At 42.7% G+C, this 24,795-nt stretch overlaps 1 protein-coding gene across 2 annotated transcripts in view; it reads right to left on the bottom strand.

Annotated features, from left to right (window-relative positions):
* Positions 1-18,346, bottom strand: part of LOC137518661 (leukocyte elastase inhibitor-like) — a 40,426-nt gene extending 22,080 nt beyond the window's left edge. Inside the window, exons 1-2 of one of the 2 annotated variants that reach the window (XM_068236798.1) lie at positions 18,133-18,346; positions 1,852-2,024 (exon numbers count right to left, since the gene is read on the bottom strand). In XM_068236798.1, the coding sequence (XP_068092899.1) occupies positions 1,852-2,016 (165 nt within the window). In that variant the 5' untranslated portion in view covers positions 2,017-2,024; positions 18,133-18,346. Of the gene's footprint in view, positions 1-1,851; positions 2,025-13,115; positions 13,151-18,132 lie in introns of those variants that run through there. The other variant, XM_068236797.1, reaches the window with a different exon arrangement.
* Between the last annotated feature and the right edge of the window lie 6,449 nt (positions 18,347-24,795).

Raw genomic sequence — 24,795 nt, 5'->3', positions numbered from 1 at the left:
TCGCGCACAAAGTTTTAATGGCCGCATCGCGCGCAAAGTTTTGCGCGCGGAAAATTCGTGCGAGTTTCTTCTTATCATGCCTAAACTGAGTTTAGGCGTGATAAAGGGCTTTTCACTGGCGTGCAAACACTTTGCACCGCTTTGTGAATCAGGCCCAAAGACTGTCTCCAGGTGTCTTTTGGTAATTAAATATAATATTTTACATGCCAATTGTTGCCATTTCACATGAACCATAATTAGCATGGGCTTTAATGGAGTACTGCATGAGACTAATCAAATTCCACAGAAGTTATCAATTAACTAACATCCTGAAGCTGCAAGTTAATCATTGGCTTGTGGATCTGATTAACTTGGTGCAAAGCTCTGGTTTCAGCCAGTGGCATACCTAGGGCATTTGGCACCCGGTGCTGGGTATTAAAAGACACCCCCCCCCCCAAAAAAAAATGGGCATGGCCAAAACCTGCGGCGTGCGTGGCGAAAAATGGGCGTGATCATGACCAGATGAGGGCGGAGCTAACTGTAATTTAAAGTATTAGCTAGTATAGTTGCCCCAGTATAGCTAGTATAGTTGCCCCCAGTATAGCTAGTATATGCCCCCAGTATAGCTAGCTAGTATAGTTGCCCCCAGTATAGCTAGCTAGTATAGTTGCCCCTATTATAGCTAGCTAGTTTAGTTGCCCCTAGTTTAGTTGCCCCCAGTATAGCTAGTTTAGTTGCCCCCAGTATAGCTAGTTTAGTTGCCCCCAGTATAGCTAGTTTAGTTGCCCCAACAATAGCTAGTATACTCCCCAGTATAGTTGCCCCAGTAGTATAGTTGCCCCCAGTATAGCTAGTTTAGTTGCCCCCAGTATAGCTAGTTTAGTTGCCCCCAGTATAGTTGCCCCCACTCCCCAGTATAGTTGCCCCAGTAGTATAGTTGCCCCCAGTATAGCTAGTTTAGTTGCCCCCAGTATAGCTAGTTTAGTTGCCCCCAGTATAGCTAGTTTAGCTGCCCCCAGTATAGCTAGTTTAGCTGCCCCCAGTATAGCTAGTTTAGCTGCCCCCAGTATAGCTAGTTTAGCTGCCCCCAGTATATCTAGTTTAGCTGCCCCCAGTATAGCTAGTTTTGCTGCCCCCAGTATAGCTAGTTTAGCTGCCCCCAGTATAGCTAGTTTAGCTGCCCCCAGTATAGCTAGTTTAGTCGCCCCCAGTATAGCTAGTTTAGTTGCCCCCAGTATAGTTGCCCCGTATGGGGGAAGCTTGAAAGGAGGGGTCCCCTCCTTCTTGCGCTTCGCCCCTCCTAATTAGCAGCAGCTTTAGATAAGCGAGCAGGAGCGGGCGGAAAGGACTTACCTGCTTCCTGGAGATGGCGCACACGTCATCGCCACGTGACGCTGGTCTCCGACTTCTCTGTCACTCACTGCGCTTCCGCTAATCAGGAAGCACAGTGGGTGGTGGAGAAGGCGGAGAGCAGCGTCACGTGACGATGACGCTGTGCGCCATCGCCTGGAACGCAGGAAGCAGGTGAGTAAGTCCTCTCCGCCCGCTCCTGCCCGCATATCTAAAGCTGCTACTAATTAGGAGGGGGGAAGCGCAAGAAGGAGGGGACCCAGGTGAGGGAGGTGGGAGGTCCCTCCCCCCTCCCCGCCGATTTCCCCTCCACCCCTCCATTCTGTGTTGCTTCCCCCTCCTGCACAGGCCTCTGTGGGAGGCCTTGATGACACCCCCTGGGGCGCCTGACACCCGGAGAGGGGCGCCCCCTGCCGCCCTATTATAGGAACGCCACTGGTTTCAGCCTAAAATTTCAGTTCAATGCTGATGTTGATGCTGATGCAGATGATGGTTGCATATACTACATAACAATTCACTTACCTTTCCAATCTGTGCAGCTGTGTTGCCCTTTGCACCAAGGTATACAACTGCAAGTGCTGTAAACACGCTCAGTGATGAGAATACAACGTTCTGACCTTCAGCACTCCTACTCAATTCTCGTAAGGCATCAGCCGCAAAATGGTTGTTGGCTGCACTCACATCCATTTTTTTCTCTGTGAAATTTGTGGAAGAAATAAAAGATGACATGACTCTTATCAACAATATAATTTGTTATAATACTAATTGTGTGTGACTTATTGAAGATTCTATGCAGGGATTGAATAGTTGTGATGTAATACCTTGTTCATTTAAAAAATCCAGGCTTATGTTACAAATAATAATTGCTAGTTTGCTTTTTCACACTCATAACCACTTTATTGACTTGTAATTTTACATAACGTCACCAAACAAAACTTGACTGAGGATGACACTGCTGTACTTAACCAGTCTCTAATCTTTCTTTTCTTTCTTTTATACTCTTCAGTGGCTGGATAGTATACTGGTTAAGGTCTCTGGTTAAAGAGACACTGAAGTGAAAAAAAAAATATGATATAATGAATTGGTTGTGTACTATGAATAATTACTAGAAGATTAGCAGCAAAGAAAATATTCTCATACTTTTATTTTCAGGTATATAGTGTTTCTAACATTGCATTATTCTATATGTGCAGATTACACAACACTCAGCATTCAAAATGATTCTTTCAGAGCAGTCTGTGAAGTAATGACCTCTCCTCTAGCAGAGAAAAAGTAAACAGTTCACTTACAGTTGAGATAATAAAAGTCAGATAACAGCCCTCTCCAGGACTAACTTAGTCGGAGAGCTTAATGGCTTGTTTGCATAGAGACAACAACTGGAGTTTCTCAACTCTTCCTGTACTGGAAACAATTAGACTGATGTATCTGATCTTAATGTTTTATTTCTTAGTTGTACTACACATACAAATCATAATATCATAATTTTTTATTCCGCTTCAGTGTCTCTTTAAGGGTTTGAATCCTGGCTAGGGTCAGTACCTATTCAGTAAGAAGTCCTTGGGCAAGACTTCCTAACATTGCAAGGTGGCCCCTTAACCTCTTCTGGACCACAGGCTTTACCCCCCCCCCCCCTAAAGACCAGGCCATTTTTTGTAAAATAGGCCACTGCAGCTTTAAGGCCAAGCTGCAGGGCCGCACAACACAGCACACAAGTGATTCCCCCCCCCCTTTTCTCCGCACCAACAGAGCCTTTTGTTGGTAGAGTCAGTTCATCCCCTGGTTTGTTTGTTTATTTTGGATAAATATTTTTTTTATCACATTTTCCTTTTTTTAAAAAATTATTTGAATTCCCCTCCCTCCCCCCGTCTGCCTATCACAGCTATCGGCTGTGATAGGCTTCAGCCTATCACAGCCGATCGCTTCTGTGTCCCCCAGGGGGACAGCTGTGTCACACGGCTGTCCCCAGTACAGCACTACTGTAGATCACAGCACTGTACATGCTAATTAGATGGCGGTTTCACCGTCTAACAGTCTCTGAGTGGCGATCGCCGCTGGGAGACTGAAGGCAGAATGGAGCTCCACCCACCAAGCAGAGATGCGCGATCTCCTGCAAAAGCCAGCCCCAGGACTTTACGCTGATCAGCTTCAGGCGGTCCTGGGGCTGCCACTGCAGTCAAACAGCAGTTAAAGGGAACTAAGTACCCTTTATTTCACTGGAATTTCTCCAGGCATAGAACCTGCCATGTCCCCCCCTTCTCACAGTCCTTATTTACAGAAGTCAGAGATGCTATCTTGACACATTCACTCTAGATAATCTCTTTGAAGAAACTGTGCTAATTACCCATCCCCCTCTGTTGATGAAAAGGTATTGTTTACTTCTTGGTAATGACTGCAATAAAACAATTAGCTTCCGGAAATCTCTGCAGCAGGGGACGGACGGCTAGGCCTGCTGCAGAAGGTTAAAAAAAACTAGTTTGAATGCAAAATAAAAGATAAAATGGAAGTTTATTTTAATAATGAGACATATTGTTGGCATGTATTTCTCATGTGCTATTGAGATGCCCTGGGTGCTAAAAATGGTGCTCGGTTCACTTTAAACGTGCCCTTAGTGGCTGCAGCTTTTGAGCACTTTGAGTCCAACAGGAGAAAAGCGCTATACAAATAGAATCAATGTTAAAAAGTTAGGAGAGATGAAATGGCTACTAAATCTCTCACAGAGAACAGTAGCAATAATTGATTCTAAAAAAACATCTATACAAACAACTGTTAGTTGCACATGCCTATTGAAACCTCTCATTTAGGGATCTCAGCCAAGCATACCTGGGCCCACAACAGAGTTATACATCCACAAGCCAAATAAAACCTGCCTGGGAACTTAGTCTATTATTTGAACAAACTACCACAGACTTTTGGTTATTATGGTGATTCACTAAAGAATGTTAATAATCTTAAATAGATAGTGCATGTGAAGATTACCAGCATTTACGCAATTTACCTAACGAATTAGACAAATTGCATATGCACACATTAAGATTAAAGTTATTTAGTGAATTAAACCCTATATGTCTTTTATCAAGCGCTTTTGACACTTAATACATTTTGCTACTTCGGTATATTAATAATGGGTTTTTATTACAACTAATGAGTTGAGATTCAGGGATCTCTTTGGATTTATTTTTTTATTTTTATTTTTTTTTGGGGGGGGGGGGGATTGATAAAATTGAAAGAAGGGACACCCAGTGAATTCCCTTACTGGTTTATTCTTTTAGGCCAAACCATACTTTGCTGAATATGTCCAGGTCTTAATTTTTTGGGTGAAATGTTTGGTTATCAGCAGTGTGACTGACTTAAGTCATTTAAAGTGTCCAAACAAGCAGCTTCACTGATGGTAATATTGTAGTTTTGGCAGATCGGTTCATAGTAATCTGCACCAATTTGAGCATAAATATGACTTGTTTTCCTGTTTGGGAACTCTCATACTCATACGGGGTACCAATATGTGGTTTCCCAGCCCAAATGTGGCCCTTCTATTCCTTCCATTAGTCAATGCAAATGCATTGAAGTTAATGGGATAAGTAAAAGCTGAAAGTCTGACAACCGGCAGCCAGCGACAGTCAAGCTTGCTTTTTTTTTTTTTTTTATTATTTTTATTGTTTTCAAACAAACAAAGCATCAAACAGTCATTTGACAGTGTAGCAAGATATATAACATTTTAGGATTGTAACTGAATACAGCAGACATACATACATCTTCCACCTTAAATATAGTACTAGAACAAGCTAACCTCAAAAAGTCAAATGGCAATATTACCTTATAATGCTAAAATACCATAATAAACAGAAACATCTTGAACAAGAATATCCATTATCATAAAGGGAATCAGAAGTTTACACCAGCAAAGATTACAGAGAGTCAATAATACTTGGGTTCACATTCATATTAGCAATAGCTGACTACTCATTATTACGTATCTGTGACTATCCAGCCCCACGATCCCATCTAAATGATGTTAAAAGACTGGTTGCTGGATCATCAGAAGGTAGTAACGTGACAGAGCGCACCAATCCTGTCTAATCTGCTCCCGTTACCATTCGGGGAATAGTAAACTCCGATGGTTGGAAATATGGTGAACAGACTAGTATTGGTCGAAACGCTAGCCACAATGTGTAATGTGACAATCATTCACCAATCCCGTATTACAAGGCCGCGGTTGCCATGCAGGTCTCATGCACTTCTTCAGAGACTTCTGGAGGCAAATTCACTGTGTGCACAGTAAATGGTTACGGTTGGTTGAAGGTGCCCATACATGTACAATCCTGATTGTATGTACAATCGGTAAAATAAAAATATCGATTTCACACTGGAAATCTGGTAATTTCACTGCCACCATTCTCCGAATTGGAAGGGTCGAAGAGACCCCAACGCTATCATAATATGGCAGCCAGCTCAATCACGTCCGACATGCTCCAGTCACCGTTCGGGAAACAGTCACTTCCAAAGGCTTGAAGACTGTGAGCAGTGTGACTTTATAGAAAGGTTACTAGGTCCATATATGATGCAATCTCGATTGTATGTACAATCAGTAAACTAAAGTTATCGATTTCACACAGGAAATCGGGTACTAGTTAATCGTAGAAGGAAGAAACGGTTATTTACAACCTAGCTAGCTAAACGACAATTTATAAGCACATAATAAAACAATGCGGTAGTATGACTCTTCAGAGGGCAGATTCTTTGTAGCAACAATCAGATGAACAGAACAGGCACAAGACTGAACGATAAAATCGTTAGTTTTATTCTAAAACTACATACACACCGTATACTTTAACCCCCAGATAAATATACCTGTCCGGCAGAACAGATTGGGTGGATAGAAAAAGAGTAGAGTTGAAAAGGAAACAGAATGTCTTCAAATACAGTTCAAATACCGTTATTAGTAGTCCATGGGACAATCAAAAGTCTTTGGAGAAAACGTCTAAGATGGCCGATTGCCATGCAGCTGGAGGCCTTTGTGAGAAGCAGTTTGCCAGTGTCCAGCTGGCTTGTCGGGATGGTATTCAACAAACATGTAGGACCAATTTGGCTCAGTGTCATTGTGTTTTCAATCCTCACTATAGTTGGGAGGGGTTATGACACGTACAAGTCCAGCCTTGTGAAATTCTTGGACAAATAGATTTTGGCCCAATTCCACCCATTTTCTCTGTGCCCATAGGTCACACCAAGGAACAGAATGCATATTCACAATCAGCATAATTTTATGTATCATGTGATATGAAATGTGACAGATTTAAACCTTCTAGTATTAAAGTGGTACTCGGAACCTGTCTTACTCCAGTTCTGGAGTTCCGATTGGTCAGGAAACCTCTCAGAACTAGTGCCACTTAAAGTCCAACGCACTAAGTGAATATGAAGGGCCTGGTAGCTTTGCTGCACCGGAAATATTACAAATATAGAAGTCTATGGATTATTATAGACATTTAAGGGTTACTGTACGGTATGTTCTAGTTGAAGAACTCAGCTGGGGGTTACCAGATAAAGGGTCTTTGAAGTTCAGAGCTTCCTCTGGCAGTGAGAATATCTGCAGCTGATTGCTTACCATGTATATTTAGACAGGAACAGTACACAGCTGTTGCCGGTACAGGCCTGAGAATCACAGTAGAAATGGTCATAAGCAATTGTTAAGCCCATCAGAAGTACCCTGCCTTTACTTACATTAAGTCCAGGCAACTTTTTTTTTTATTCTAGACTGAGGTGGCAAAGAAAACCTGTCACATTTTTTTAGTCATACTATTTTTATATTGCAAAGCATTAATTACTCTGACTTCTTCCCACCCTCAATAAAGCAACAACATAATAAGAGCTACACCTACAATTATAACTTGGGGAATAAGCATGTCTATAAAATTGACTAATTCAGTTTTCCAATTAAAACACACTTTTGGGTTTCTTTTTTTTTTTTTTTTTTTTTTGGAACAGCAAAAAAAATCCTTTTCTTTTATTGCTCCACAATTTACCAAAAAGAGTAAAAAAAAACTGTAAAAAACAAGAAAAATCTGAATTGTGCTTAGAGAACTTTGCCTGTTTTGCAATGCAGGTAAACATAACTGCAGCAATTTGACAGTGAGAACAGCACATCATTGGTCTTACAGAGAATTTGCTTTTTCAATCCCAGCGAACTTGATGGCATATGTATTCAACAATGTGTAGGCTAAAAAGTTTACTCCTTTTCTCCTTTAATAAACCCCTCCCATCAGTAACGAAGGCTAGATTTACACCAACAGCGGATAAAAACATCCCTTTTAACTGATTAGTTGTCCTGTACTTCATAATTTTTTTGTTTTGTATTTATTAGATCTATAACACACACAAAAAATGCATTCAGCAGTGCGTTGTGAAAATGCTTCTAAATTGACCCATCTGGAAATATGTAAATTTCCTTTACCTGTGTTAAAGCTAACTGCAGTTGATTCAGTGTAATACAGCCCTTAAGGGGCCCATACACCTAACGATTTTGCCGCCGATATACGGCGGGTTCGATCACAGTGATCGAACCGGCTGTGAAATCGCCGCGCACACCGCTGACAGAACGATTGATTTCCGTTCGAAATCGATCATTCTCGTCGATTCCCGACGATCCGTCCGTGCTGAAGACTTTTCTCGATCGCCGGCGTCGATAGCGGCGTTTTAATGCCCGACAACCGACGCAATACAGCGGGTATACATTACCTGTTCCGCCGGCGCGAATCCCCGCTGTCACTGCTGTCTTCTCCGCTCTGGTCTGGTCTCCGACATGCTTCACTTCTTCCAGCCCGGCAGGAAGTTTAAACAGTAGAGGGCGCTCTACTGTTTAAACTTCCTGCCAGGCAGGAAGAAGTGAAGCATGCCGGAGACCAGACCAGAGCGGAGAAGAAGGCAGCAGTGACAGCGGGGACTCGTGCCAGCGGAGCAGGTAATGTATGCGGGGGGGGGGGGGGGGAGCGGCGGCAGCACCACCACCACAGATTGTGAATGGTGTCAGGCTGAAATCAGTTCACAATCTGTTTGCAGTAAAGATGGCCATACGATCCCTCTCTGATTAGATTCGATCAGAGAGGGATCTATCTGTTGGTCGAATCTGATGGCAAATCGACCAGTGTATGGCCACCTTTATAGACCTTCAGATCTCAAAAGGGCAAGGTGGTGGCATAATAACGTAATGGTTAGCAGTCTAGCCATCGTTCCAAGGCAATCCTGTCACCAGCAGTGAAGAGGAATGTTAATTCAGTCATACTCTACCAGTCATGTGCATAGCTTTATTTTAATAGATAATTAGAATGTCAAGGTGTTTCCACAAAAGTGCTATTTTAGGAAACAACAACTCCTTTGTCATTGGTAATAGGGATACATTAAAATCCCTTCCTCAGAAGCTCTGTAACATGCAAGTCAACACTGATTATAAATGGCTTTGTTAGTAAATTAAGTTTCAAAAAAGGATTGTTAGGAGTTACTCAATCCAAAAATATTCAAAATTATACAGTACAATTGTCATGCAGCAGTGATTTATTCCAAACCACAGTTTATCTTATGGTCTCATGAAACTCAGCCATAATTCAAATACCGTAATACTATACACACACACACATACTTTTTATTTTGCAATAGTAAAGCCATACATAATACTGCTTTCTAAATTCCATGGTGCATGCACAATCAACATTTAATAGGACAATGCAATCACAATGACAAAACAAAAACAGAATTTTCCAAATCGGCACTCTGCCGAGCATGCAGGCCGATACCCCCAACTCAGTGCTACCTACTCAGAAACAAGTCCTGAAGTTTATCACACGTTGGTCGAACAAAATATCAGATGCGTTAGTATCTGTTTTAGTGAGTAGTCATAGATAATATATTTAATATTAGTGTTCTAAAAACATTCTACCGGACGGCAAAAGGTGTTTAAAATTCTTAGGATTCTCCCACTCAAGAAGCATTATCTTTTTATAATTCACTGAGGTTTGATACTCAATCCAAGGTGTCCATCGTTTATAGTATTTTTCAAAGTTGTCTACTTGTAGAGAAATTTGTTCCTCAGCATCTTTAATCTAATTTACTTTTAAGAACCATTCCCTAATTGTGTGTGTGTGTGGGGGGGGGGCGATAGTGGCACACACCTGCAGCTGATTAAGTGTAATACGGCTCTCAGAGAATTTCAGATGTCAAAAAGGGCAAGGCCACAGGCCACCCCCCCCCCCCCCACACACACACACACACACACAATTAGGGAATGGTTCTTAAAAGTAAATTAGATTAAAGATGCTGAAGAGCAAATTTCTCTACAAATAGACAACTTTGAAAAATACTATAAAAATTGGACACCTTGGATTGAGTACCAAACCTCAGTGAATTATAAAAAGATAATGCTTCTTGAGTGGGAGAATCCTAAGAATTTTAAACACCTTTTGCCATTCGGTAGAATGTTTTTAGAACACTAATATTAAATATATTATATATGACTACTCACTAAAACAGATACTAACGCATCTGATATTTTGTTCGACCAACGTGTGATAAACTTCAGAACTTGTTTCTGAGTAGGTAGCATGCAGTTAGCACTCTAACCTTGCTTCAAGGGCAATTCTGTCACTTGCAGTGAAGTAAAATGCAAATTCACTCATACTCTACCAAGTCATGTGCATAGCTTTATTTTAATAGATAATTAGAGCGTCAAGGTGTTTCCACAAAACTGCTATTTTAGGAAACAACAACTCCTTTGTCTTTGGTAATAGGGATACGTTTAAATGCCTGCACAAAGCTTCCCTCAGAAGCTCTGTAACATGCAAATAGACTTAGATTATAAACTGCTTCATGTAAAAATTACATTTATAAAAAGAAGTGTTAAGAGTTACTGAATCCAAACATGTTCAAAATTATGCAATTGATATACTGTAGTGATTTATTCCAAACCGTAACTAGTCTTACGGTACCATGGAACTCAACATGCAAATACAATTCAGTTGACTTGCCCAGACATGATGTATGCAACACAACTAGTTTCTGTCTTCTTGCATACATTAATACTCCTAGGCTTCAATTGACTAATTAGTCATATCAAAAGCACAACATTATCACAAGTCATATGTAAACTTGCAGCTAGTGGTTTGGAAATCACTCAAGTTAGTATTTTCTCATAATGAAGCATGTTTATTTTTGTGAAGTTAGAGGTGTTTTTATACCATAGTTAAAACTATGCCACACTTGTGGCTACCAAAGCCAGATGTGGAATAGTTTTAATGCCGCCTGATCCTTTTCATGGGACACATTAGCGTGTCCCTACTAGCACACAACTCAGCTGTTTAGAGACAGCTGAGTTCCGTACCTCGGTCAGGAGCTGATTTCATTGGCCACTGACCTTCTGATTACCATGAGCCAATCACAGAGACCAGGAAGTGCACAATGTAAAAAAAAGGCTCTGGTCCTTTAAGGGTCCAGAGCCTTGCAATCCACAAAACAGTTGTGTCCTTTCACATGGTAGACCTTTAGGATGGATCATCATAAAACATAACTGTCTTTTTTATCTACAACATATAACACGGGCATACACAAGAGAGCGGCTTTAACAAAATTTCCAGTGTTGGAAAGAAGGTATTCAGTCTTAAAGGTCGAGTGACGTGACATCAAATGTGGTTTTGGAACCTTATGGAAAAATAAAATGAATCAATTACGTTAACCCTATCTTAATTATCACTCCTTGAAGTGAGAGTTCAATAAGAGAAAATAAAAAATAGAGGTAGCAGATGAGACAAATACAGTGGGATTTGTAGTAGACCATGAGAAAAGTGGAAAAGTCCCTCAAGTCAACAATAATCAACACGAGAATTCAGCATTTTCAAGACATTGGGATACTTGAGATCAATAAATAAACAATAATTACAAATGTAACTGAAGAAATGAAAACTACCATAGCATTGTTCTGGGTGAAAGGTGCTTGCTTCATGTTGAAGAAAAAAATGATTTATTTCCAGTTTTTCCACAAAAACTCTAAAGCCTCATCTACATGGTGCAATTTCCCATCAGATCGACCAGTGATCTGATAAGAAATTGCATTGTGTGTAGACGTCCAAATTGGTTCTGATCAATTTTGTGATTGATTTTGCATTGATACGTACCCACAATCTATCACAAAATCTATCGCAATCTAATTGGAATGGTTGGAAATTATCTAATAGATCTGACGGAAAATTGTACCGTGTAGAGGAGGCTTAAAGAAAACCTGTATTGAGAAGAAACTCCCCTGGGGGGTACTCACCTGGGGTGAGGGAAGCCTCCAGATCCTATTGAGGCTTCCCCTGTCCTCCTTGGTCCCACAGCAGCGGAGATAAAGCTCCCCGAACAGCGGGGATGTAAATATTTACCTTCTCGGCTCCAGCGCAGTATCGGCTCTCCACCTCGGAGATAGGTGGAAATAGCCGATCGCTGTGGGGCCGCTCTACTGCTCAGGTGCAAGTCTCCTGCGCCTGCGCAGTAGAGCGGACCCAACGGAGATTGGCTATTTTCGCCTATCTCCGTGCGGAAAGCCATAACAGCTCCCCCGCTGGAGCCAGGAAAGGTAACTAAATCAGCGCTTGTCAGGCTTGTCGAGGGAGGATTCCGGGACACTTTCAGGGAGCCAGCGCTGGACTGCCTGCAGCTACAGGGGAGGGGGAAGCTTTATTGGGACCCTGAGGCTTCCCCCTCCTGAGGTGAGTACCCCCCAGGGGAACTTTTTTTTATACAGAGTCTCTTTAAGAATATCCAAACCTGTTGTAACTTTACTGTTGTGATACATGAACACTGACTTAGCAAGATATACAGTATAGGTAGGTAGATAGATTATTAGTCTTTGAAAGAAAGTTTTTTGGAAGGAAACTGATAACCTTAAAACGGTAAACAAAGTTAGGAGATGAAAGCTAAATTATATCCTAGAAATTGAAAATATAGGTAATTTTATCAAAACTGATAGAATGTGATGGATTGGTCATGTCTCAAGATTTGATAATAAGGACACACTAAGAAGCTACATGATTGGCTGCCCACTAACAGACCAAGTATTAGATCATGTAAACCAGAGTTTTCCCAACCCTGTCTTCAAGGCCCACCAACAGTACATGTTTTGCAGAAACACAAAAACATACAGGTAGGGTAATTAGTGACTCAGCAGAGCTGATTAACTACCTGTGTGGATTTCCAAAAAACATGCACTGTTGGTGGAACTTGAGGACAGTGTTGGGGAACACTGATATGAACAACAGAAAAGTGAAGTGAAAATTTAGTAGGTGCACTTCAACTGCTATATGGTCAACATTTGCCATGGGAAGTTATATATATCCTTCCTTTGGTAATTGTGGTCCCCTGTCATTTTTGGATCAGCAACACACTTTGACTACTTTGTTATGTAGGAAAATTCCAGCTGGATAATTTGTAAATTTAAGTTAAACTTCAGTCCAGTTTGCAGTTCCATGCAAACTACGGTATATCCTGAAAACACAAAAAAAAACTTTAAAAAGTAGCAGAACTAGTCCCCTCCGTACAACTATCATCTATGTGTTCACTGGCTATCTACATACAGTGCTTTACTTCAGCTAAAATCTGGAAATATGCCTGAAGAAGGGGACTAATTCCCTGAAAGCTTGCATAACTAAACTGTATCAGTTAACCATTAAAAGGCATTACTTTTACAAAACGTTATATATTCAAGTAACAGAGACACTGTTTATAACACTGCTACTATTACTGAAAACAGAAAGCAGAAGATAAAATGTCAGTACCTTGTTTCCTGCAGCTGATGACCAGGAGCTCTGAGCTGCAGAGCTAATCTAGCCACTTATATGTATCATGCCACTCCCCTGGCTATATTTTACATCCCAGTTTATGCAATGCTCTTATTTAGTGTAAGGAACAGATGAGACATGCTTAAAAAAAACATTTGCCCATTGTTGTACAGTGGAGGTGTGACTCCAGGTAGCTTTGTATGACATAAGACAGGCTTTCACTTCTCATTGTGTCACTCATGCCTCATTTTTCCTGATAAGCTATATCTACCCCACGGCCACCATCAGAAATGTCTGGGCCCCATACTAGGCAAACCTAATATGCTGAAGAAAATCTCTTTGTCAACAAAAATAGTGGCAATGTTTGCCCGTACAAAAAACATCAATAGGCAAGTACCCCCCTCACCACACACACACACACGCACGCACGCACGCACACACACACACACACAATTAGATAGAATTTACTACACTAAGCCACTAAACCTAAGTAGGCAGAGTATCCCCATAAATCCCTAAACATAATACCCTTTGGTATTAATATAATATATATTGATAATATGGTAGGACATTATACTACGAATATAGCAAGGATCAGATTGTGAGCTCGTCTGAGGACAATGATTGCGTGTGGTCACACTAGATTTTAGGCACCTGGGAATGGTGAAAACTCAAGGCAAATGAACACTGACAACTGTGGGAAAAGGAACAGCATGTGGTGAGGGGGAGGAGGAACAGCTTGTGATTGTGTGCAGATGAACAACAGCTGGGAGCGAAGAAATGGTAATGGCTGTGGATGGACAAATGAAAATGACTAGGGGCTCATGATTGACGATGACTGGGGGCGGATGAGTGGTGATTGGCTGGGGGCAAACGAATGGCACCAGCTGGGGATAGCCAAATGGCGATGACTGGGGGAAAATGAATGGCTCACAGCTGGGGGCAGAGGAACAGTGACAGCTGGGGAGGGAGAACAGCTGGCATCAGAGGTTGACAGCTGTGGGTGCATGACAGACAGTTAACTTACTTTTTCCTGGTGCTAGTAGGCTGCCTGTAGTTGTAGAGCCATGTACTAGTGGGTCCACATGCAAGGTCAGGGTCATGCATGGTGGGGCAGAGCTTATTCCTCCAGCCCCTTCCTCTTATCATCCCCCTGCATTGTGTTGCGCTATTACACAACAGGGCGAGTGAAGAAGATTGATACATGGAGGAGATTCAGAGGAGCATGTAGACCACAATGAGTGTCCCTTGCACCGACAGCTTGCCCGGGCACCAGGCTCTCTCCAGGCCCAATATGTCACTTCTCTGGTTGTTATTTCACTCTGATTTAAAGCAAATCTATCAAAAACAAAATACTTATGTCAGTAAAGGGATGCTCCAGAGGCTTTCCCAATTCTTCTCGCCCATCTGCTGCTAGCTTGGACCCTCTTCTTTTTTGGCTGCATTCCCCTCCAAGCACAAGCGTGGCCACTTGGGTTTGTACCTACACCATAGCACTAAGCCACTTGTACATACATGGAGGAAAAATCTGTGCTCAATCGGCTTTATGCTACTGCGCAGGACCAGACCCCGTACATGGAGAGGACCATGGCCAAGAAAACTATATTTGACAATATTGTTAAATATTTTCAAAGGGTCACAGTACAGGAATAAAGGGGCATTCGAAGGTCAGGAAATCTTCTGGACTATCCAGAGGCTTTTATCTGCTGAGGAAAGCATCTATTTTTTTTCAGTTCAGGTAATGTTTTTTTTTCTCTTAACTATGGTCATTTCTAAAGACAAGCTAGTGTGTCATGATAAGTGTCATTGATTTAATTTATATAATTTGTCTTTGCCTAAAATTTGCCTGCAGGCTCAATTACTGTGGTTGCAAGTCTTCTTCCATCACCCTACCAGTAGTTGTAAACCCATACATATTAGTATCTGCACTGTGGTTATGTGATTGCCGATGCTACTTGTAGTCTTTCTATTCCTGGGGTCTAATGAGGGTGGAATCGTTTGTGGGAGGGTAGGTATGGCCCACTCCCTTCCTAATCAGGACAAAGGAGAGAGCAATTGTGACAGACACCCGCCAATTCCATCATACCATGCCACAGTTGCCATACAGGTCTCATCCATTAGAGACTTCTGGAGCTGAGTTCACTGTAAGCACAGTAAATGTTTAAGATTGGTTGGTGTGCCCATACATGACACAATTTCGATTGAATGTATAATCGGTAAAATAAAGCTATGGAGTTCGCTTTGAAAATCAAGGGTAATATAATGCTACCACTCTCCGTATTGAAAACAAGGCGAAGAGACCTCAAAGCCAGCTCCCTAAAAGGAAAATCGGTTAATAACCACCCAACTATCCAAATCATCAATTTATAAAAATAAGACAATGTGGTTGTGCCTCTTTTTTGAGGACATAGAGTTCTAGTATAGAGCAGAATAATCAGGTGACAAGGTCAAAACTGAAACAATTAAATCATTAGTTTTATAATAAAACTATACACAAAAATATACATTGGAGCTGGTAAATAAATATATCCGTCAGCTGAATAAATAAGTTGAATACAATAAGTAAGGGATGAGAAATGAAGAAGAGTGTCTGACAGTTCAAAATACCGTGTTTGGCTGAGTTCAGTAAGTGATACAGTCTCTGCATTTAAATAATCCAAAGTATTGTGTTTTGGCCAGTGTCCTGCTGGCCAGTCGATTGGTAGAATTCGACAATAAATGAACGAAGGACTCTGGACCAAGTGTCCCTCGATTTTATTCACTTCTCCAGCTGGGAGTGGCTATGACACACAAAAGGACAGTTTTATTGCAATTGGAGATCGAGCAGCCCCCTCTCCAGGGAGAGAGATTTTGGCGGAACTCCTGCTTTGCCAGTCTCTTGGTGCCCGTAGGTCATATCACCAAACGGATTGCACACCTGCATTCAGCAGGGCACCACAAGTCTGCGGATATGAGTGCTATTACATGAGTATTATTACAGTGTTAATTCGAACCTGTATTACTCCAGGTTCTGAAAACCCACTTTGTCTGGAGACTTCCCAGAACGGGTGTCAGACTAAGCCCAACAACGGGTGTCAGACTAAGCCCAACAACCTGTGCAAAGGTGGGCAACCTAGGAGCCTCCTAACCCATGAAATATGAAGAAAATATGGAAATTATTAATTCTTGGGTAACAGTGAGGTCAGCTGTTCCTGGAGAATGCAGCTGTTTGGAGGGAATAATCAGATAAGATCAGCTTCTTTTCAGCTCTGGAGCGATGTATGAATGTTGGAGACAGCTTTCTTCCAAAAGATACTGTTTTATGATTTTTGGCAGAGTTGATTTATGAGTTTGCCAGCAGGCAGTGGCGTAGCAATAGGGGTTGCAGAGGTAGCGACGGCCCTTGGGTCAGAGGGGCCCCAAGGGGCCCTCTCTCAAGCACAATATTAGCTCTCTATAGGCCCTGTGTTGGTAATAATCACTTCTACAGATGCTTTAAATAGTAGTAATCATTAACAAACTGTTTCCCATCCCCTTCTTGCACCTCTGACACTATTGTTGTCCTTTGCAGGTTTTGGTGCGCCGTATCGATTGTTATGTATAAAGTGCTTGGGGGGGGGGGGGGGGGAGGGGGGCATGTAAAACTTGCACCAGGGCCCATAGCTCCTTAGCTACGCCACTGTCAGCAGGGTAATGGAACAAGTGTAACTTGCACTTGGGAAAGGCCTCATTTGATGTGACACTAAAAGCTAAGTAGTTTAATTCTCAGCTCTATCTGCTTGTGACAGATATATGTAATGATGTATTTGATTATGAAATATGGTGAATGTGTCACAGCAATGACTAAGCGATCACTCAAACCCCCCACCCCTCTCCATTTGAGAAGAGTGCTGTCAGCTGAAAGGGCAGCTTGAGACTCAGTGGAAATGTCCATGGAATTTTGCAGACTTTGGGTACATTAATACAGCAGCAGTTACTTAATTTTACATTTAAAAATACCTCTAACCATGGTAAAAAAAAGAAAAGAAAAAGTTAATTGGTGTATTTAGAGGTAATATTTATAGCATAAAAAACAAAAGAAATTCAGAGATAAGATAAAAGAAAATACATGTAAGTATGGGGCACCCAATAAAGATGGCAGGTCTTCCCCTAACATCTTATGGTCTCAGTATTTAAATAGGTTTTCTTAGGCTATGTTCACATTATAAATCACCAGCGCTATTGCAAGCTCTGAACGATTTATTGCAATTTTTTTATATCCTTTCCCTGCACTTTCTAAGCGCTTTTCTAAGCGATTTGGCAGAGCGTTGATTTTTTTTCACTTCCTGACGTCAGTCAGGAAGTGAACTCTTTCACCCGGAAATTAATAAATACAATGTATTTATTCATAAAAGTGCTCAGGAGATCGATATACAAAGCACTTTTTCAAGTGCTTTGCGTTTTCCCTATACCTTTCATTGAGCCAAAGTGGTCAAAAAATGGTACAGGCAGCACTTTTGAAAGCAGATCGCAAGCGAACCGCTTATATGTGAACACTCTCATAGGGAATCATTGCACAAGCGCTTTTAGGGCAATTTGTAAAATCGTCAGCGCTTAAAAAAATACGCAAACACACATAGGGCTTGATTCACAAAGCTGTGCTAACTGTTAGCACGCTGGTGAAAAGCCCATTATCACGCCTAAACTCAGTTTAGGCGTGATAAAATAAACTCGCGCGCAAAGTTTTGCGCGTAAAGTTTAACGCGTGTAAACTTTTACATGCGCAAAGTTTACGTGCGCAACAGCATTAAACCCTATGCGACGTTTCGCACGCACTGGACTTTACGCGCAAAATTTGGCGCGCAAGTTTTTCCCTCAAAGTGGTGCTAACCTACTTAGTGCAATGCTTATCACGCCCAAAAGTCTTTAGGCGTGCTAACTAGGTCAAGGCCCTAGTGTGAACAAGCCCTTACACAGGTAAAAAGTGATTACATAATTTAAGAGACATAGTTGATAGTACTGTATAATTCAAAATAACTACTAATGTTTTTGTAACCTTTGCTCCACAGAAAGCTGTCCTCCCAAAGTCAGATTAGTAGTGGTGGCTGAAGGCTGAAAGCCAGCGGCGTCGCTAGGGGCTTATGTTGGGGGCTAGTGCCCCCAACCTCGGCAAAGGTGCCCGGAATCTGGGGTCCCGGTGTGCCCTCCGGCAGTGCCCCAAACGCTGGAGATGCAGCCGTGGTTACTATGGCTGCATCTCCTCTATCTCCGCTGTGCTGTGTTCAGGGGGCGGAGATAAAGATACTCGTAGCCTGGTTGGGGATCTCATGGGGCCAGGCAGCCAGTGAGAGAGGAGTGAGGCACACTCCTCTCTCACTGGCTGCCTGGCCCCATGTGATCCCGGCCAGGCAACAGCCATCTCTATCTCCGCCCTAAAGACCAGGGAGTCCGTGTGATGTCTGAAAATGGGACCAGAGTGGAGATGGGAAGTCCGGATCTTTTCAAGGATTCGGATCATTCGAATCGGATCATTGAAAAGATCCGGATCTCCGGATCTTTGATCTGAATCTTCGAATCATTTTACTAGGGGTGCATTTGGGGGTGAAATGACTAGCAGGACAGAACTTTCCCTGCAGTGGACAGAGAAGGGGAGGGGGTGGACAGACAGAGAAGGGGAGATGGTGGACAGAGAAGGTGAGATGGTGGACAGAGAAGGGAGGAGGTGGAGGAAGAGGGGAGAGCAGAAATGTTTTTTGCACACATTACCCACATGTTGCAATCATATGCTTTAAATATATTTCACCTATATGTTCATCTGCATACTTTAAATGCAAACGTCTCACAGTGAAAGAAAGAATTCCCCAATGTGTCCTTTTCTGACCTCGAACACTCATCATAAATTTACTGAGAAATGCAGCTGTTTAGAGCAGAGTGCAGGAGGATCATATTGCACTGCAATCAGTCACAGTGCCTGCCCTGTCATTCTAGCCCAGCACGCTGTCTGCAAAGTTACTGAGCTGTGCTTCTGAGCCAAAAGTTTCCCATTTGTCCACTAAGCACGAACAGACAGCCTAAAATGAGCAGCACATTACAGCCAGTACGTGTGCTCTACACATATCTGGCAGTGGCACCCATGTCCCCTCTCTCATCTACCTGTCCCTGCAAGGCTGGCTCCCCTCCAACTGAGCGATCCATCTCTGCTCTGCTTCCAGGACCCCCCCTGCCCGCTGAGGGGGGGAGCGTGCCACTCCTGGCTCCACCCCCTTTGTGAACCGAATCGTTCATTTTGATGATCTGGTTGATTCAACTCACAAAAGAGTTTCGGATCAAAGATCCGAATCGTTCATGATCCGGACAACACTAGACCAGAGTAATGAGAGCAGGTGGGCGCACTGGGGGAGACACATATGAGAAGGAAAAGGCAAGTGATTTATGTCTCCAGTCCCAGTCGCCCGCTCTCTGCATACACAGGACACAGCCTGCTTGTGTCAGACTGTGCCTGTGTGCTGATGGATGTAATGTTTGTACACTGTTTATGAGTCCCCTGAGTCTGACCTCCCCTGCTGAACTGAGGACATGTGTCCACATTACTACAATGATTGGCGGGCTGCTCTTTTACTACTACCTGACTCCTATCTGCAGCTCAATAAAACTAGCTCAAGGAGTAGTGACAATCTGCACGGAGGTCAGCCAGGCACACTCTCACCCCCATTCCATCCACTATTCAGTTTTTCACTGACCTGTGATCTGCAGCTGCTCACTCTAGCAAGAAGAAGCAAGAATCGTGGCGTAACCCCCGGCGCTGTCCCCACAGTGTATAAATGTATGTGGATGTGCATTTATACATTACCTGACCTCTGTGTCGCAGTGCCTGTCTATCTTCTGAATCCACTACTCTTCCATTAGCCCCATACACGCCGTCAGAGTGTGCTATGTGCTGGTGGCATGTATGAGACTAATGGAAAAGCAGCGGATTCAGAAGATAGACAGGCACCACAACACAGGTCAGGTCATGTATAAATGCACATACATGCATATTTATAGACTAGAGAACGGAGGCAGACTCGGCCCGTTCCTGAGAGCGGAGCAGTGCTTTTTGGCGCTGCTAGATTTGGGCGCAGCCATAGACTACAAAGGGAATCACAGCTGAGCAGCGTCAGTGAGTAACGTCGGCGCCGTCAGAAAACGAAGCCGATGTTGCTTAAAAAACACAATAATTCGGCCTCCAACAATCGCTGGAAGCCGAATTATATCATTCCCCCACTATCAGGAGGTCAGGCAAAACACCCTCCTAACATAACAGAGAGCGCAATTGGTACTGCGTGTAACATTCCATCTGGATAGCAATGTTCCCAAGTAGGAAATATGATCAGTGTAGTCACCCTCTCAGGTGCCCTTCATTGGCTCTTCAGCCGTGGTATATGGATAAAGTTCATCAGAACGCCCATCAAACATACTGTTTACGTGACTAGCAAACTCACGCCTGACCTCCTGATTTTTCTGATTCTTTGGATTGCCTAGGAATCTCTACCCCTGTGCACAAATTTTGGGAATTTGAACTGCTCTGTGGTCCACACTATATTTGATTTTTGCTGTGAGCTCCAGCTTAAAGGTTTTTTGATCATTTTTGATGCTAGCGGTTAGACCTTTGGTCCATTGGTCAATAACTTTGTCCCCCCGGTTCTGGAGCCTGGGCTCTGGCTTTTTATAAAGAATGTTACTAATTTATATTTTGTGATAAATAAATGATATATGTTTTATATGATAGCTTTTCTTCCTTTTACTTAAGTGAGTGGTTTATATAGAAAGGAGACTGATAAGAATGTCTTTCTTTTAGCCAGCAGTTTTTACCCTAAACCATTAGTAAACGGGCTTCCTAATCCTAAGAGCCAATACATCAGAGCAAGGAGGATTACCTCCGCTGTACCAGAAAAAGGCGCAGCTCCTCTCTGATGATTTTGTGAGAAGAGGGTATAGCAAGAAAAGATGTGAGTGTAATAGATAGCGAAGATACCGCCGCAGAGGCAAGCGGCATGGCGGATATCTCCACGTATCAGCCGGCGGCCTCTGCCGCACAATTACATGCTGCTGCTCTGCCTGGTCCTTCTATTGCACATAGATTGAGGGCTACGCGCGCGCGCGCCAGGCGACAGGACCTTTATGCGAATAGAAGGGGAGTCAGCTGATCTGCCAAGTCAGCTGACTCCAACGGTACTTTGGATTGGCTGAGTGATGGGGGCGGCGCTGCGGGGCATCTCTGTATATATAGTACTAGTCTTTCAGTTGCCCTGTGTCTGCTGTTGCGAATGCTAACGTGTTAGCACTCAGACCTCTAGTCAGATCCCAAAGTGTGCTAGAATTAGCAGGAGCTGGGGATCCACACTTAGCCAGATTCTGTTGATAGCTTTAAGTACTAATTGCATTGTATTATCTGTTATGACCTTCTGCTTCCTTTGACTACTCTCCTGCTTGTTGATTCTGTACCTCTGCCCATCTGATTCCTGTTGACGATTCTGCCTGAACTTAACACTGAATCAGCCTTCTGTCTTTGTACTTTATCTGTCCGTATGTTGCCTACTCTGCTTGTCTGACCTTCCCGTCCTTACCAGTGGGCCTAGCCACTGGTGAGGAATCTGTAGTAACCTTCACCTACTCCTCAGGTGAAGCTCAACTGCAGCACTGTCTGTAACACGTGCTCCTCAGGTGTCCGTTAGCTGCAGTATAGTCATAATCACCTGCTCCTCAGGTGATCATCATTGCAGCACAGTCAGTGGTTCCTGCTCCTCAGGTAACCACTGGCTGCAGTATAGTCTTAATCACCTGCTCCTCAGGTGATCTTCCTTTGCAGCTCAGTCAGTGGCTCCTGCTCCTCAGGTGTCCACTGACTGCAGTATAATCTTAATCACCTGCTCCTCAGGTGATCTTCCTTTGCAGCACAGTCAGTGGTCCCTGCTCCTCTGGTGTCCACTGGCTGCAGTACAGTCTGTATCCCCTGCTCCTCAGGTGATCATTGGCTGCAGTACTGTCTGAATCTCCCGCTCCTCGGGAGATCTCCTCTTCCTCATTACTGTTGCACCAAACACTATCTCAAATTGGTTGTCCTGTGTCTGGCTATACTAGCATTATTGGTGATTCTGCAGATCACCATATAATCAAGTATAGCATCTGTATTATTGGTGATACTGCAGATCACCAATAATCAGAAAATCTGTTTCGCTGACACCAATCGTTACAGTGAGGATTTGGCATCAGAGGTGGCAGAAATGGATAGGGAAAGATTGAGAGAATACAAGACTGTAGAACAAGATGAAACACATGAGCTATATTTTATCACCACTTACTGCAAAGAATCAGCATTATTAAGAGATTTGAGGCCGGTGATTGAGATGGAACCCCAACTCGCTCCCATCTGTAGAGCTCCACCTAGATTTGTTTATAGGAAAGGCAAGTTCTTAAGAGATCATCTGGTAAGGGCAGACATTGGTAGGACAGGGGTGGGGGGTATTCAGTGATTTCTGGGACCCTCTAAGGTAGGGACATTCCTGTGCTTACATTGTCAGCATTGTAATAATATCATCAAGGGCCCAGAGGTACACCATCCTCATACAGGATCCTCTATTACCCTAAAAGATTTTGCCACATGTGACACTAAGGGAGTAGTCTATTTCATTAAGTGCCCTTGTGGCCTCGGCTATGTGAGTCAGGGAAATTAAAACCAGGCTCAATGAGCATAAAATTAACATTCAGGTCATTAAGAAAGCCAAAGAAGGTGAATTAAACACCATCAAAGTGTCCCCCTTAGCGCAACATTTCCTGGAGTTGAGACACAGTGTGATCCAACTTAGGTGGAAGATACTGGAGGTCGTACACTTCCAGGAGGGCAAGCCCCATAGGAACCGCCTCCTCAGACATGAAGCCTACTGGATGGAGCGATTGGGAACTCAATTGCCTGGTGACCTAAATGAAGACTTCAGTCTCAGATGTTTCCTTTAACAGGTGTAGCAGCTCTTTACCCTGGATAGGGTTAACTAGTTCCTAAGCATGTGCCCTCCCCCCCCCCCCAATTTCCTGGGTGTGGTGTGTAGTTGATGTCTAAATACAGTATGTTGTGTTGTTGTACCAGAAGCTTAAGCACTTGATATAGGGCCAACGTCCGAAACGTCGTGCTGGTTTTATGCTGTGTTTATATCTGCAATAATGAAATAAAGACAAGTTGGATACAATATCTGTTGTGGGTTGAGTCCTAGACGGAAATCTCTGCATACATGTTTTCCTATGGCTCAGTTCTCACTATACACGTTTTATATTAAAACTTTTTCACAATGCACTGCTATGGAGAAAAAAAAACAATGCGTACTAATGCATACCAATGTATTAAGTGTAACTGGAAGCCAATTAACCTATCTGCCCAGAATGTCTTTAGGAAAACCACGCAGACATGGGGAGAACATACAAACTCCATGCCGATAGTGCCCAAGCTGGATTTGAACCAGGGGCACTGCAAGGCGAGAGTGGTATCCACTGCAAAACCGTGCTTATATTAATGACTACTAGAAGAAGAAGAGATCAAGTCTGGAGGGGCTTTAAGCTTGTAGCTACCTTCTACGTCAGTTACCCTTATTTCTTCTCTGTACCCAGAACTTTACATCAACATTATCATTTTCTGTGTGACTCATTTGTACATGAAGTGGCAATAATAATACAGACAGGATACCAAATTAATATTGAGAGCACAATGGATTCCACTGCAGAATTCAGAGCACATTTAAATACAATAGCTACATTGTGAAAATAAATAATTACACTGATTCGCCCAGCATTTATTGTTACACAATTACCAAAATGTTTATCTTAGCAAGACACCAATGGATTCAGCACATCTATAATTTTACTGAAAACTGAATGTCTACATGTATGCATGGGAGGGTGGGGAAAGAGCTTTATAAGACTAGTACTGGAAATCAATTGTGCAGGTGAGGGAAACCTGCTTCAGGTTACTTACCTATGTAGAAGGAAGGCTCTGGATCCCATGAAGCCTTCCTGACTCCATGCCCTCATTCCACCGCTGTCCCTGTTGAATTTTCCTGCTTTCAGTACCCGCGCCCCTGAGTGCTTCTGAACATTGGCCCATCTGTACTGTGCATGTATGTGCATGCCCGGACGCATGTGCAAGCCCACACAGGGGGGATCCACTACTTCTCGAAAGTACTCGGGACGTCAGTCAGTGGAACCACGGGATGGAGCATGGACTAGGACAGCCTCTATGGGATCCAGTGCCTTCCTTTTACACTGCACCACTTTAGGTTCACTTTTAAGCAAACCTTCATTGCAAATACTAGAATACTTAACAAAATATAAACTAAACATAAAATACATTATGAGATAATTAATTGTATGTGTAATACTGTTAATTGCACTATGACATATGCTGTGTGTTCCACAAATAATTCAACTTTCCTGGAGTCTTTTTTACTTTCAATGCAAGGGATACATTTATAAGATTACATTAAAAAAGGCCATGTCAATGTGTTGTAAAATTTGCTTCACTCAGCAGTAAAATGAATAAAAATATATCAGCAGTGTTTCATAAGCCAAATAGGAGTGCGTTTTTGGTTCTGTAGGAGAGCTCAGGGATGCATTCCTCCGCTCTTCGACTGTCATTTACATAGATAAAATATTGTTTTTTTAACCTTTGCAATGAAACAAAGGATATCATATA

Source organism: Hyperolius riggenbachi, chromosome 5 (assembly GCF_040937935.1).
Source record: "Hyperolius riggenbachi isolate aHypRig1 chromosome 5, aHypRig1.pri, whole genome shotgun sequence".
In the NCBI taxonomy this organism is placed as follows: domain Eukaryota; kingdom Metazoa; phylum Chordata; class Amphibia; order Anura; family Hyperoliidae; genus Hyperolius; species Hyperolius riggenbachi.
This window is presented reverse-complemented; position numbering and strand designations above follow the sequence as displayed.